General features: G+C 43.1%; 2 protein-coding genes across 5 annotated transcripts in view; one reads left to right on the top strand and one right to left on the bottom strand.

Annotated features, from left to right (window-relative positions):
- The first annotated feature begins 2,162 nt into the window (after nucleotides 1-2,162).
- The window catches only part of cmah (cytidine monophospho-N-acetylneuraminic acid hydroxylase), a 36,263-nt gene continuing 22,724 nt past the window's right edge, over nucleotides 2,163-15,701 (top strand). The window contains exon 1 of one of the 4 annotated variants that reach the window (XM_037121434.1): nucleotides 2,163-2,510. The gene's annotated coding sequence lies outside the window, so the exon portion shown is untranslated. Of the gene's footprint in view, nucleotides 2,511-4,414; nucleotides 4,611-15,701 lie in introns of those variants that run through there. The other 3 variants (XM_037121435.1, XR_005078858.1, XM_037121432.1) reach the window with 3 other exon arrangements.
- LOC119032358 lies at nucleotides 12,025-14,148 on the bottom strand. The gene has a single exon (XM_037121431.1). The coding sequence runs from the start codon at nucleotides 14,132-14,134 to the stop codon at nucleotides 12,056-12,058; it is 2,079 nt and encodes a 692-aa protein (XP_036977326.1). The 5' UTR covers nucleotides 14,135-14,148; the 3' UTR covers nucleotides 12,025-12,055.

The following is a 15,701-nucleotide window of genomic DNA, read 5'->3' on the forward strand; positions in this document are numbered from 1 at the left end:
CCCTTGAGAACATGTTCTCCTGTGTTTTCCGTCAACATAAATACACCAGGAAAGACTTTCAGATGGTAATACGATCTTAATGCAACTGTTTGAGCCATGGTTTGCTTTCAAATCACAATGTTCAGCATGTTCACCAGTGTTTGAAACAAAGACAAGCATGGGGTATGGGCATTTTGATCAACAAAAAAGTGCATATTTTAGAATCATAATTTGTCTTTTTGAAGTGCAAGATGGAGGGGCACCCTCGTGATCCAGTTTCACTTGTATTTTTGCAGATGCTTTCCTGGAAGACAGAGCGGCACGCCTCGCTTTTTCTCGGAACTCAAACAGGTCTTGGGTAACTTTCTTGAGATAAAGATCATTCTGTTCATATTTTGCATAGAAACATGCAGCTGAATCCTTGCTAATGAAAAACAGAGGAACATGAAAAACATAAAGCCTAAATTGATTTATGACACTTTGGAAATATACCCAGCTGTTTTCATTCTAGTACTGTTATTCAGATATTTTCTGATAAATATATAAATGGCCGCCAAAATACAAACTGCAGCATACGATATCCGTCTGCCTAATACACACATACATTTTCACACACACAGAGACGTAGTGCAGTCCAAAATCTTCTTTGTCAGCTTTTTTATCTGTATGTTTACTGGCAAACTCAGACTTGAGGTCTAACTGTTATGCAACCACCAGAATTCCACACAGCCACAGGATTTTTAAGCATCGTGCTCTGACAGGCTGACAGAACAGGACCGGCGCTACACATTTTAGGGCTCTGGGCCAGATTAGGATTTGGTGCTCCTAAATTGCAGCTTCCTCATCTTTTAAACATCACCGTATGTAGCCACCTGGAATTCATTTTTAATTTTTTGCTAATGCTGCAGCTAATATGAAAGTATATATATGCTTCCCATTATGTATAATTGCTCATCGAGATGTTATCTCTGTGCACTGTTTTAAGCTTCTATGTTTTGTCATGTTTTTGCAATGCGCTCGAACTGAGTAATCGTTTTTCTGGGGGCAGCCCTGCATGTGCCAGTGTTTTCTTTTCAGATATGTGATTTTATTTAAACAGAAACAAACAAACAAACAAAAAAAACCCCCAAATAATTCAATTTATGACTTGGAATTTTCGGATACATTTTCTTCAAGCATATAACCAAGATTAAAACCATATGACAATATATTTCTAATATATTTTTTTATAAAAGGGACCCACTCAAATGACTGGACAAACTTAATATTTCAAAAAAAGAAGCAACATCGCTGCTTCCTCAAACGTTCTGATTATTTGCAGGTTTATGTGACAGTATGACAATATTTGAGATATGGGTATTAGATCCCCAGACTGTAGTGACTCTGGTTAGCATAATAACTTCAGTAGATATCTCTGCAACACAATACTCCAAAACTCCTAAAGAGCAGATAGTTTACAGTCACGTTCTACCTCATTACTGCCCCATGTTTACATGCACAATTGCACTCTCAGATTTGCATTGTTTTGTCATTATCATTATTATTATTATTATTATTATTGTTATCATTATTGTTGTTGCTTTTTCTTATTTATCACATGCGCCTTGCAAAATGGCTTTACGTTGTATATTGCGGTTGTGTATATTTATTTTTACATTGTTGGCATTCTTTGGACAGCAAAGGAAGAATTTTGTTGTACAGAGAAACATGTTTCCTTACTGTGCATATGACAATAAACACTTTAAATCTTGAATACACACATCTTGGACATATCGTCAACACTCCTTTTTCATCACATTCTGATGAAAAGTTTTTGTTAATTTCCAAATGTCTTGAACTCAACATGTGTACATATTGCGCCTTTCATAAAATGACCCAAAGATCTCTTTGCATCTGTCATTGAAAGCAATCCATTCTTCAGATGGTTTTACGATGCACATGAGTGGATTTGGCCACATGGACATGACATAAAGCCACATGCTTCATGTTAATCTGGACCAAAGCCAAGTCTTGAGCTCCCTTAAGACACCCACTCTCACTATCTTCAACTGGCACATGTTGTAGAATGTTGGTAGCTTCTTCACAGAACTTGTACTGTACGAATGTTCTGCTTGAAAAATTCAGCTGTAGCTATTCAGCTACCACAGTAGGCGTCATTTTGAATAACTCTGCCAAGCTTTGGGATTCCATCCATACTTAACTGAACAAACTGATTTTGTAACTGTAAATCAAAAGTGTCTAGCATGTTGGAGCACTCCTCTGTAGTACCCAGCTGATGTGCAGTAATGCACTGTGTGCTTTTTTTGGTTTTATTTGGGCGGTAGATGTTGGAATTTCCTGTAGAACAATGGAAGTTCCCATTTCCTCTGATTTTGCAAGGAAGCTTGTGTGATGCAGCCATTTAGAAAGCTAGCGACCTCAAATGACAGTAGCCCAGAGTGCCTGCGACCTCACTTAGTCACAGCAGAACCAGAAGGGGAGGACAGAGCGAACAGCCGGGGACAGCTTTGAATGTCCACTATCTTGTTGCTGTGAGTTGATGTTACTAAGTACTGTTATTCTAAAGAGGCCATAGCCTGCAGATTTTCAGGTTCATACTTTATAACTTCAGGGCAGGATGGAAACAAAGGCAGAGTACAGCGGGTCATACTTAGCGAGGTAGTGTGATTTAAAATAACACTGCTATAGCAGTAGCGACTGTATATACATGGTATGTATATTTCATATTAAGTATATAAAGGTATATATTCACCTCTTACATAGTGACACACATAAGTTAAGGAAGTAAAGGCTCTACTCCAAACCAGGTGTTTCAGGCAGTGCAGGAGCAGTGTTTTCTGTGGGAGAGAGTAACTCTCTTTGGTGTTGTCTATGGGCTTTTTCACTTTGCAGATCAAAAATGCCAAATAATACAATAAAGGAAAGGCAAAAGGCACAATATGACCTCTTTGGACCTCTTCTAAAATCTTATGCTTGGTCATATTATATTTTGTCAGCCTTATACATGCTCTTTGGTTCTCCATTGAAGTTTAGCTAAATAGTACTATAAATATGTTTTCTCCCACATCTTTCTTTCACCCACTGCCATAACCAAGGCACACCCGATAAACATTCAGACACAAGGTGGTGGTGCTCAAAGTCAGATGTGAAATACTGTATGCTGTACACATGTTGCATGAGTGAAATATTTACTTTGCACGAACATGCAGAGCCGTCCTTATCTGTGTAACGGTTGCTTACCTTACAAATAGCCAGACGCCTTCAGGTTTTGTTTTGTCTGTTTACCTTGGGTTTATCTTAACTGAACCCTGTGAAACTCGAGCTGCTATACACTAGTTATCACATTTCATTTCATTGGGGATTTGAAAGCTTGTAATAGCACATTTCAGTTGGATTATCCCAGAAGAGGTATTTGTTTATTATCCAAGTGATTCATGTTTGGCATTCCCTGTATTTGTTATTATTTATTTATTTTTTTTATGTAGGTTGGGGCTGGTTTGTCAGTATTTCACTGCCAGTACTGCCACAAATGTTAGTGCTACCTAAGGCAATTGTGCTTAGACTAAAGAAATACAGTTTCTCATCTGCAGTATATGGGTGACGCCAAACTAAAATTAATACAGAAATACATGCAGAAAAAAAAGAAAACTTTGAAACTGATTTATTTAAAATTAAAATAGAACATTTTATGGGGGAAATAAATATATAAACACAATTTATTGTCAATTTATTTCACATGTTTTATAAATTAATTCATGCCTTCATTTATTTTGAATATTTTTCGTGCTTTTAAAGGTGCATTGTGACGATTTTTGGGGAAGATATTCGAATCAGAATACATTTTCATGTCTGAATAAATCAAACAAAGTTTGATTGTTTTACTGTGTTTATATGTGGCGGACCCTGCCACCTCTCCAGCCTTGACCTGTGTTCTGGGGACCTTAATTTCCTCCAAGGAAGGCTTTTCTATTCAGCTGTGGAAACAATAAATGCTTCTCTTTGTATTATAGCCTTGTCAATATTTCAAATACTAGCTTTCTGAATTTCTTTGCCAAAACTAGCGCACAGAGTGCGCCTTTAATTGATCGAGCAATTGATTTATTTATCTGATGTTGGCAGATCCGGACCTCTAAAGAAAACTCGGCCACCATCATCATCTTTTGTACAGTTAAAAGTTTTATGACGCATAGGCAGTGGGAGACAAAGAGGTCTAGGTGGAGTTCGTGTGAAATTATTCATTCCATTATTTTAGCTGACAGGTGGTGGGCTACACCTGTTTGTGGAAAAGGGGCCCCCCTCTCCCCCTCGGGTGTTTCGCTGATTGCATTAGATGGAGGTAAAGGTGTGCTCCGCGTGCTCTCGCCGGGTCAGTGTTGGGTGTCGGGTGTGGCGTTCCAGACCAGGGCGTGTGCTCGCGCTCATCGGACAGCACGAGCCTGCACACAGCGGCGGCTGCTCACACTGAGCTGAGGTGCGGAAGGGGGGTGGGGGGGGGACGTCCTGTCTGCGGACAGCCTCCAGGTTACCACTTTATACCGCTTTATAAAGAACACCCCGCTGCATTCGACAACTCGGCTAAGTGACACTCCTGACATTCCTCTCGGGATAAAGAGCAGCAGCATCTTCTGTTGGTGAGTCAAGCGCGTCATCCTCTTGAGACGCTCTTATAGTATGCGGGCAGGTGTAGGTGGGGTGGGGGTGGGGGAGTTATTTCCAAAAGATAAAATGCTTGAAAATTGATACTGTTGCTGTTATATCGGCAGTGGACAGGAAAACCTTGCTAAAAATAAAAAAGAATGAAGCGTGAGCCCTCAGCACACACGGTGTATGCCCGGTGTCAAGTGGATTCTCCAACCTGAAGCTATCTCTGGTGTTCACTTTAATGTTTCAGACAGACAGTCGGTTTCTGGAAACTGCATTTTCAAGTTGGGTCGTCGAAAAAGAGAAAGAGAAAAAAATACTGTGTTGCCCTGTAAGGTTTTTTTTTTTTGTTTGTTTTTTTTTTTTTTTAATTATTACAATAGTATCATTAATATTACTTCATTTGGCATACCTTATAAGTGTTGAAACTGTGGCTAATGGGACCCTCATTGGGGAGCAGCCAAGCTACAACAAAACTAGCCAATTTTCTTGACTGAAAGTTAGCAAGCTGCAGACGGAAAGCAGCTTAAAACTGGAGCAATTTATTTCATGCTGCAACTAATGAAGACACGCAAGAAGCTTATGTTCTGGTCTCATGAACAACACGAAGAAAACGAACCTGCTCAGGAGCTATACCTTCATAGTTCAATTAAATACGTGAAATCGAACAGTAAATCATTATTTCGTTAGTAGCGTTTGTTCTCCCCCCTCTCCCCCCTCTCCCTCCCTTTGTCTCTGTCAAGAACGCCACTCTCGTTAATTTGCGCGCGCGGGGCTCTTTATTAAAGTTGCAGGGTGTACAGTAGTTTTACCCAACGGAGCAGAGAGGGGCGGGGGGGGGCGGCTGAGGTGACACTGAGCCCTGGCAGCCCGCAGAGAGAAGCTGGAGAGGGAACGATAACTTTATCACACAGCACGGGACGAGCCCGCTGCTCAGCTCTGCTTTTGTGGTAATGTGTCTTTAAACGTAGCATTTGTGTCCATTATTGGCTGCTTGTTATTCAGAAAAATAAGGTCTTAAATTCAAGTCAAAATCAAGTCAATCAAAATGGCCCAGATTATGAGCGGATAAAACCATTCGATTCATAAACTATCAGAGGAAATATATAATACATCTATGATGTGAATGCATTTTTTGGCAGAGATGTTTTTATAATAATAATAATTTGCACTACATCATGTAAATATGTATATATGTCTATTTCTTCCCTTTTTAATTTTATTGCTTATTTTTGCTATTGTTCTTGTTATTGTAATATGTTTCTGTTTTTGTAATATTATGTCGCTGCTGTGACAAACAAATTTCCCCATCTGCGGGACATTAAAGGATTTCTGATTCTGATTGTGAATAATAATAATAATACTTATTATACTTACTGTATCCAGCACAGTTATACAGTTTTTAATAACTGGCCCGTTGAACTGGCCCAGCCTAGTAAGCTGGTGCTTTACTGGACAGGCCTATACTACTCTATTTTTGATGTGGTAACACTGGGTTGTCCATGCCGAGCCCGGCTGCATCGCTGAAGATTAAAGGGTTAGCCACATAGAAGCCATTGTGGATTGTGCTCATGTGTGATTTTTGTCTGTTGTGGAACTCTTCTGAAGTACCTTCAGTATTTTGTACTGAGGGTGAATGCCTGTTTGTGCTAGTTCTCAATGACTAGCAGGAAGCGTGCTCTGAGCAGGAATTGTTGGGTGATGAATCGTAAATGCTACAGGTTCCTCTAAACAGAAACGCTCAGTCCCGCTGTGTTTAGCCGCTGTAATTTATTATTTGATTGAGCTATAGCTGCAGTTTAGGAGACTGCAACTAAAGACTCAGGAAAAAGAAAGAAAACAGGTGAACAGAAGTGTGGAAAAATTGGTTTGTACGCCAAAGAGAACTCAAGCAGATAGTTAAGGATCAGACAGGAAGTCGAGGGCTGCTGATTGTGAATTTGATGGGAATTAAATGTAAATTTAACAAGAAAGTAAATTTTTCCTCACTTTGTGCAGGTAAATATTAAGAGTTCTACTTGTCCCAAACTTTGGATGAAAGCACTGACTATGAGACTGTTAAAGCTGCTGTCATAGTGTGCTATAGGGTGATTTTGAATGGAAATGTTTAAAAGTTAAAATGTGGTGATTGCACTGGTAATTACCCACCTTCTATTGTAATGTATAGTCATAGTTTATTGTTTAGAACTGCAGGAAATGCAATTATAGTCCAAGTCGAGGCTACACCCTTGGTTGAAGTCCTATGCTACCCGGTCCCAAGAGGGACAAAGCCCCTCAAATGAAGTGGGTTAAGTTGCTGGAGTTTCACTTGTTTCCACAATCCCTAATAATGATAGCCAAGGTTTTTTGTTTGCTTTTTTTATTTTAGGGGATGCCCTGTCAGGCCTGTACTGTATTTCAAGGAACTCACGTGCAGTGAGCTTCCTCTTATTTTGTCATGCTTGGTCACACTTGCACCAGTTTTGTTGCTTTACTGCTAAATAATGTGGACTTCTTATTTCCTCTTGGGATTCATCCTTTTGGAGGTGAATCAGGTTATTTTCTTGTTGAATGTGAAGTAGGTCAGGTGTGAGAGGGGAATAATTTGCTAATACAATGTGCGCTGTGCTCTTCTGTTGATTCAACCATGCATCCATTTTTTTTTTTTTTGTTCTATTGAAATGAAAAATGTCCTCAGACAAATCAGTCGGCTCTATGGACATCCTACATCACTCAAACAGACCTGCAACTAATCACGCACACAATCAGGTTACAGAGATAATTAATCAAGTAGAGAGACGTACAATAGAAACATTCACATGACCTCTGTTGTCCTGACACTGAATTATAGATTAGAGGAACTGAAACTGAAAAAATCTTTATTCAGTGGCTAAATATTGATCACAGCTACACACATCTTAATGTGTGACTGGCAGCCAGTTAATGTGTGACAGGCCCTGCCTCCAAAGAGGGGTTTAACTACTTCAAATCAATCGCTGCCAGTCACACATGTTAAGCTCTGGCTTGCTGGGCAAGGAGTTTACCAGCTTGTTCCCCTGACTCAAAGAATCTTTGTCTCGACTTGAGCAATTGCATTTCTGCATCATTTGAGGTTAAAAGGTTGAACTCTGTTTGATATTGTAGACACTTTTTATAACGTGAAGGGTCTGGATTATTTCCATAGCTATCATCAATTTCCTCAATTTTCAGACAGACAGTCGGTTTCTGGAAACTGCATTTTCAAGTTGGGTCGTCGAAAAAGAGAAAGAGAAAAAAATACTGTGTTGCCCTGTAAGGTTTTTTTTTTTTTTTTTTTTTTTTTTTTTAATTATTACAATAGTATCATTAATATTACTTCATTTGGCATACCTTATAAGTGTTGAAACTGTGGCTAATGGGACCCTCATTGGGGAGCAGCCAAGCTACAACAAAACTAGCCAATTTTCTTGACTGAAAGTTAGCAAGCTGCAGACGGAAAGCAGCTTAAAACTGGAGCAATTTATTTCATGCTGCAACTAATGAAGACACGCAAGAAGCTTATGTTCTGGTCTCATGAACAACACGAAGAAAACGAACCTGCTCAGGAGCTATACCTTCATAGTTCAATTAAATACGTGAAATCGAACAGTAAATCATTATTTCGTTAGTAGCGTTTGTTCTCCCCCCTCTCCCCCCTCTCCCTCCCTTTGTCTCTGTCAAGAACGCCACTCTCGTTAATTTGCGCGCGCGGGGCTCTTTATTAAAGTTGCAGGGTGTACAGTAGTTTTACCCAACGGAGCAGAGAGGGGCGGGGGGGGGGGGCGGCTGAGGTGACACTGAGCCCTGGCAGCCCGCAGAGAGAAGCTGGAGAGGGAACGATAACTTTATCACACAGCACGGGACGAGCCCGCTGCTCAGCTCTGCTTTTGTGGTAATGTGTCTTTAAACGTAGCATTTGTGTCCATTATTGGCTGCTTGTTATTCAGAAAAATAAGGTCTTAAATTCAAGTCAAAATCAAGTCAATCAAAATGGCCCAGATTATGAGCGGATAAAACCATTCGATTCATAAACTATCAGAGGAAATATATAATACATCTATGATGTGAATGCATTTTTTGGCAGAGATGTTTTTATAATAATAATAATTTGCACTACATCATGTAAATATGTATATATGTCTATTTCTTCCCTTTTTAATTTTATTGCTTATTTTTGCTATTGTTCTTGTTATTGTAATATGTTTCTGTTTTTGTAATATTATGTCGCTGCTGTGACAAACAAATTTCCCCATCTGCGGGACATTAAAGGATTTCTGATTCTGATTGTGAATAATAATAATAATACTTATTATACTTACTGTATCCAGCACAGTTATACAGTTTTTAATAACTGGCCCGTTGAACTGGCCCAGCCTAGTAAGCTGGTGCTTTACTGGACAGGCCTATACTACTCTATTTTTGATGTGGTAACACTGGGTTGTCCATGCCGAGCCCGGCTGCATCGCTGAAGATTAAAGGGTTAGCCACATAGAAGCCATTGTGGATTGTGCTCATGTGTGATTTTTGTCTGTTGTGGAACTCTTCTGAAGTACCTTCAGTATTTTGTACTGAGGGTGAATGCCTGTTTGTGCTAGTTCTCAATGACTAGCAGGAAGCGTGCTCTGAGCAGGAATTGTTGGGTGATGAATCGTAAATGCTACAGGTTCCTCTAAACAGAAACGCTCAGTCCCGCTGTGTTTAGCCGCTGTAATTTATTATTTGATTGAGCTATAGCTGCAGTTTAGGAGACTGCAACTAAAGACTCAGGAAAAAGAAAGAAAACAGGTGAACAGAAGTGTGGAAAAATTGGTTTGTACGCCAAAGAGAACTCAAGCAGATAGTTAAGGATCAGACAGGAAGTCGAGGGCTGCTGATTGTGAATTTGATGGGAATTAAATGTAAATTTAACAAGAAAGTAAATTTTTCCTCACTTTGTGCAGGTAAATATTAAGAGTTCTACTTGTCCCAAACTTTGGATGAAAGCACTGACTATGAGACTGTTAAAGCTGCTGTCATAGTGTGCTATAGGGTGATTTTGAATGGAAATGTTTAAAAGTTAAAATGTGGTGATTGCACTGGTAATTACCCACCTTCTATTGTAATGTATTGTGGTGGAAATTTCTGTCAATAAAAGAGTAAAGTCAGATCTGTCTTTTCGGTAAGTTTAATCCAACCATCTGCAGATGGACTCACCACACAGTCAAATTCATGAGCTGAGTGAATGAGCCCCGAGTAAAGGAGTGTTCACAATTTTATACACAGATATCAACAAGGTCAGAGGAAGAGACAAGCACTCTCGGTGCCAGCAGTGATTAAGCTACACACACACGTACATACGACTATCCCAATCAGACAGGCTTCTCGTCGACACAAGACGTAAAGTTAAAACTTCATGACGCATGACCTGGGACTCTGTGCAAAGCATAAAATTATCAGACATAAAACATAAGACAAGAAGACGACTTTCTATCTGAGTTTTGGCTGGTTCGTGACTCTGTTACAATCATATAGGGCAGAGGTTAGGTGTTCATGCATTTGCATAACATATCAGTCACATGAAGCAAGTTAGATAAATGTCTTTAAGAAATCATATTCAACAAAATAGTTCAAAATTCATCAACCCATAATGAAAAGGAATTTTTCCATCACAATTCCTCCCTTTGAGCATACTATGCTCACTACAGACTAGATTAAAAAAAAATTCCTTCGTAAGTAATAGTGAAGGACAAAAAAAATCAAGTCAGCTTGGAAAACAGATTCTTTTCACAGCTCAAAAGACATGCTCAAGCATCAGTCATGATTCATCTACAATAAGCACTTTGGTATTATATAGTTGCAGGGGTAAATATTGAAACACACATTTCAGGGAAGCACAGTTTTCTACCCATTTCAGTTGCATCTTATGCTGTAATACTTAAACCATCCGCCTCACTGTAAGGTGGAATCCACTCCCGTGACTCCTCAGTGTATGGAGGGGCACCTTGAGGTGTGCACAGGGCAACAGTCGCACAAGAGTATTGACCTACTGTGGTTCTGATCAGAGAGGTGAACATGAGTTTAAAGCATGGGAGCACACAACACATGATTACAGCAACAGTCAGAACAGGAGTCAATAGTCTCAGCATGGCAGCTTTCCAGCCCCCCTCCATCAGCCAGGACCAAATGTCCCAGCCTCCCCCCCCTCCTTGGGAGTCTTTGCTCTTCTCCTCATGTAGCAGTTCGTTCAGATGTGAGACAACATGTGTCATATTGTCTGCAACGTCAGGAACATAGGTGCAGCAGTCAGTGCCTATAATGTGACAGACTCCTCCTTGGGAAGCAAGAGTCATGTCAAGGGCCATCCGGTTCTGCAGAGCCACATTTCTGAGGCCCTGTAGTGCGGGGGAAAGTGTTGCGAACCCAGTCTCAGTGAGGGCTGTCAGATTTTCGAGCTCCAAGGCAATATGATCGATTTTGTGAGCGTTGCTGACTGTACCCCACCAAGGGAAGGCACCCCCGAATCCTTTCTCAAGCCCGGATACTCTCGTTGTGGAGCGTCGGACTTTGTGTGGGTTGTAGTAGTGGGTGTAGTGAGTGTGATGGTAGGTGAGGTTTGGCACAATAGTAACAGAGGGCAACAATTTTGCGAGATAGCAGGACCCGCACCAACCTGGCCTGAGGGCTTGGTAGACATGGGGGCCACACACCCACACGTGCTGACGCAGCGCCCCGAAACCGTCGCTGGAAGGCATGGCTACGACTGGATTGTCGTCGCCGTCGCGGTACAGGCTGGTTGTGCCGGTGAGGTTGAGCCGCCCCAAGAGTGGAGACTCGCATCTGCACCGCGGCGAGGGCTGGGTGCTTTCCCAGACCTCACCGCAGGTGGCTGCAACGCACTGCCTGCACACAGATGTCCCCAGATAGTGATCATCAAGTGTCCAACATGTTCTGGTAAAACACACCTCACCTCTCTGTTCTGTCGGGTTTGTGGTCATGACAGATTCATAGACTCCGGGTGGTGTGTGTGTCACGTTCCAGAACCTCACCACAGACCCATTGTAATTGACGATGCTGATGTTGAGTGCGTCTACCCAGTCGTCGGGGCTGTTGGTGAAGGCAACCATGACTCCCATGGTCTCGGAGATGTTTAGTGGCCATGGTTTAGCTGGAATGGCGGTGCCCACACCGTGGGGGATCTGTGTGCAGACGTAGCAACTTTCATTGGTTATTTGTCTCACCGCTGTTTTGACTGCTCGATACCAGGCGTTCTCCTCCGGTTTGCTGACTGGTTTCGGGTGGCTGGTGTCGAGCTGCAGGTGTCTTTTGCCTCTGCCGTTGCGGCCTCGGCCACCGGTGTGAGCGTTGGACTGCGGCAGCAGCAAAGGCAGGATGATGACGACAGCCAGCAGGGGCAGGTAGCACATACCTCCCCTCCAGCTGTGTCGCTTTGTCGTCGGCGTCATCCCTGGTGAGGAAGCACGCTCTGTGAGGTGTCGTCCGCTGGCTCTGGAACCCGTTTGCAGTGGCTGGCGTGAACCCAGGTGGCTCTCTCGGCGACCTTCACTGCCGTCTCCGTGGTCAGAAGCACTTGGAATGGCCCGTTCCATCTGCGAGCTCTCCAGTTCTTTCTCCTGAGATCCCGAATTACGACCCAATCCCCTGGCTCCAAATCATGCAGTTTGTGGGCTGCTGGGGCAGGCAGAGCGTCCTTGACCTGTTTGTGAATATCAGAAAGAACAGAGGACAGGTTTGCACAATAACGCAACATTTCATCCTCACACTGACCTGTCCCTGGGAGCTGTCTCTTGCCGGGCCCAATCCCGGTGTGCAGAGGTCGACCAAACAAGATTTCAAAAGGGCTAAGGTTGTTTTTAGCTCTGATTCTAGCCCTCATATACATGAGGACGGTTGGCAAGGCTTTGGTCCATGACAGACCTGTTTCTTCGCAACATTTAGCAAGTTTGTTTTTCAGGGTGCCATTTTCTCTTTCTACGGCACCTCCGCTTGCTGGGTGGTAGGCGCAGTGCTGTTTTAGGTCAATACCTAAGTAGTTCCCCACACTTTTCAGGGCCGTATTTACAAACGGTGTGCCATTATCACTGGAAATTTTTGCTGGAATTCCCCAACGTGGAATGATTTCTGTGATTAAAGCTTTTGCAACTGCTGCCGCATCCTGTTTGGATGTAGGGAAAGCTTCCACCCACTTAGAAAACATGTCGACCACCACGAGACAGTATTTCTTTCCCTCACTAGGTGTTAGTTCAATGAAGTCCATTTGTAAATGATCGAATGGTCTTTCAGGGGGCGGATGGGCGCCCTGTTGCGTCCGAAGACCTCCTCCTGCATTGTTTGTGGCACAGATCACACACCTTTTGCAAAAAGTTTGTGAGAAGACTGAGAAGCCCTTTGTGAACCAATATCTTTGTATCTCACTCATCATTCCCCCTTTTGACACATGATCTCGTCCATGTGTCAGCTTAGCATAGTGAGGAAAAAGATATTTGGGCAAGCACGGTTTGTTGTTAGGACCATACCAAACATTCTCTTTGACAGCGCAACCAGCTTGTCTCCAGTTGGCCTTCTCCTGTGGAGTGGCTTTCGCTTGTAGGTCCTGCAAATCTGCGAAAGGTGTCAGTGGTGAGGCAGGGATAACAACACATTGTTTTGTTAGTTGCTGCTTAGCTGCTGTCTTCGCAGCGGCGTCTGCTCTGGCATTTCCCTGTGAAATGAAGTCAGGTTTGTTAGTGTGAGCTTCACATTTACAGACAGCGATTTGTTTTGGTAGCAGCAAAGCATCGAGGAGGGAGGCAACCAATGTGTGATGTGCAATTGGCTTTCCTGAAGCCGTCAGGAATTTTCTGTTTGCCCAAATTTGGCCAAATGAATGACAAACTCCCCAGGCATAACGACTGTCTGTGAAAATGTTGACAGACTTCCCCTTTGCCAATGTGCATGCTTTTGTTAAGGCTACAAGCTCTGCGGCTTGAGCGGAATAGTTTGAGGGGAGAGGTTCAGCTAGAACAATGTCATGTAATGTTGTGACTGCAAACCCTGTTTGGTTCTTTCCTGTCCCTGGGTCCCTTGATGCTGAGCCATCCACAAACAGTTCCAGGTCTGCATTCTGAAGTGGCACTTCCTGCAGATCAGATCTGGGGGAGCAAACTTCATTAATGATAGCAACACAGTCGTGCGCCTCTCCATCGTCAGCTGTGGGAAGAAGGGTAGCAGGATTAAGAACTGTACATCGTTTCACAGTAATGTTTGGGAGCTCTAGCAGAATGGTGTTGTATCTCAGCCACCTTGCAGCTGAGAGATGAGAGGTTTTCTGCTCAAGCAAAATCAAGGAGACAGCGTGGGGTACCAGCAGTGTCAGATCAGAATACCCTACAATGTCTCGAGAGGCCATCACTGCTTTCTCTGCAGCAGCCACAGCTCTGAGGCAGGCAGGCAAGCCTGCCGCCACTGAATCAAGTTTTGATGAAAAATACGCTACAGGCCTGTTGCGGCCCCCGTGGTCTTGTAGCAATACGGAAGTCATGTACCCACCCTTTTCGTCAACTGTCTGGGTGAAAGGTCGTGAGCAGTCGGGCAGGCCCAGAGTCGGGGGAGACTGCAGGGCCAGTTTGAGGTCAGTGAATGCTTTGTCAGCGTCAGTCGTCCACTCAACTTTGTCGTTTGCATTGAGGCCTTTCCCATGGGCGATTGTTGCCAATGGTGCCTCTATTTCTGCGTAGTTCAGGATCCATTGTCTGCAATATGACGTCATACCCAAAAAACTCATTACTTGCTTTTTGGTGAGAGGCCTCGGAATAGACTGGATTGCAGCTATTCTGGAGGGAGAGAGAGTCTTCCCTTCCCTTGTGATCACATGACCTAGGAAAACAACCTTCTCACAGACAAACTGCAGCTTTGACAGGCTTGCTTTGTGTCCGTTATCAGCCAAATGGGAGAGCAAGGCCACTGTGTCTGCTACACAGGCTTCTCTGGTGGGAGAGCAAATCAACAGATCATCCACATAAGTTAACAGTGCACTATTGCTGGGCAGCTTTAAAGAATCCAAATTGTCACGCAGTGCTGCATTAAAAATTGTTGGTGACTCGGACAGGCCCTGGCACAAGCGCGTGAATGTGTAGGTCTTATTTTCAAACGTGAATGCAAACCAGAATTGGCTGTCTGGGTGAACAGGAATGCTGAAGAAAGCATTGGCTAGATCCACAACAGAGAACCACTTACTGTCGGGTGGAACTTGCGAGAGAATGGTGTGAGGGTTAGGGACGGTTGGTGCTCGGGCATGAATGGCTGCATTTACTGCTTGTAGGTCTTGTACAAACCTCCATTCGTCGGGCTGGCCCACTGGTTTGATCTTTTTGACTGGGAAGATTGGCGTGCGCACGGGTGAATTTTCACACGGAACGATGACGCCGGCCTTGCGGAGTGCCTCAAACACTGGTTTGATGCCCTCCACAGCCTCCTTTTTCAGGGGATACTGGTTCTGGCACGGCCTGTGGGAAGATTTTGGAGTGATTACTACAGGTTCTGCGTTTTTGATAAGCCCAACATCATGTTTATGCTGTGCCCACAAGTGTGCTGGCACTTGGCTTAACTCTGGTACCTCAGTGACGTCATCAACAAAAAATCTTTCACGACAAGCATCAAAAAGATCAAAACAACCCCTAATTGGCCTGACAAATGTTGACATATCCCATTTTGTGTCAGGTATGAGCTCGACAGTTCGTACTGCAGTTACTACAGCTGAAAACCTTTTTCTGTATGTTCTCAAACTGCGGTGATACTCAACATGTGGATCGGACATCTGTGTCCAACCTGTTGCATCATTGCATGCCCTGGTCCATGGTCCCAATTCCTGCCACCCTTTTCCCTTTGGTTTGATCAATGGAATGTGAGGGTCAGAGTTCGATACCGAGAACAAGCGCTGCGAGTGGGAATCCATCAAGGTTACAGAAGCAACACACATTTCATCGTTCCAATACAACCACACAAGCCTCAGTTTATCTTGTCCCTGTCTCTCCCTGCACCAGTTTTTTTTTCAAAGCTCGTATCAGGACCGAGGGAGATGTGTGCTGTGCACTGAAGGTCTTGTGCTC

The sequence above is a fragment of the Acanthopagrus latus genome, chromosome 14 (genome assembly GCF_904848185.1).
Source record: "Acanthopagrus latus isolate v.2019 chromosome 14, fAcaLat1.1, whole genome shotgun sequence".
Classification (NCBI taxonomy): domain Eukaryota; kingdom Metazoa; phylum Chordata; class Actinopteri; order Spariformes; family Sparidae; genus Acanthopagrus; species Acanthopagrus latus.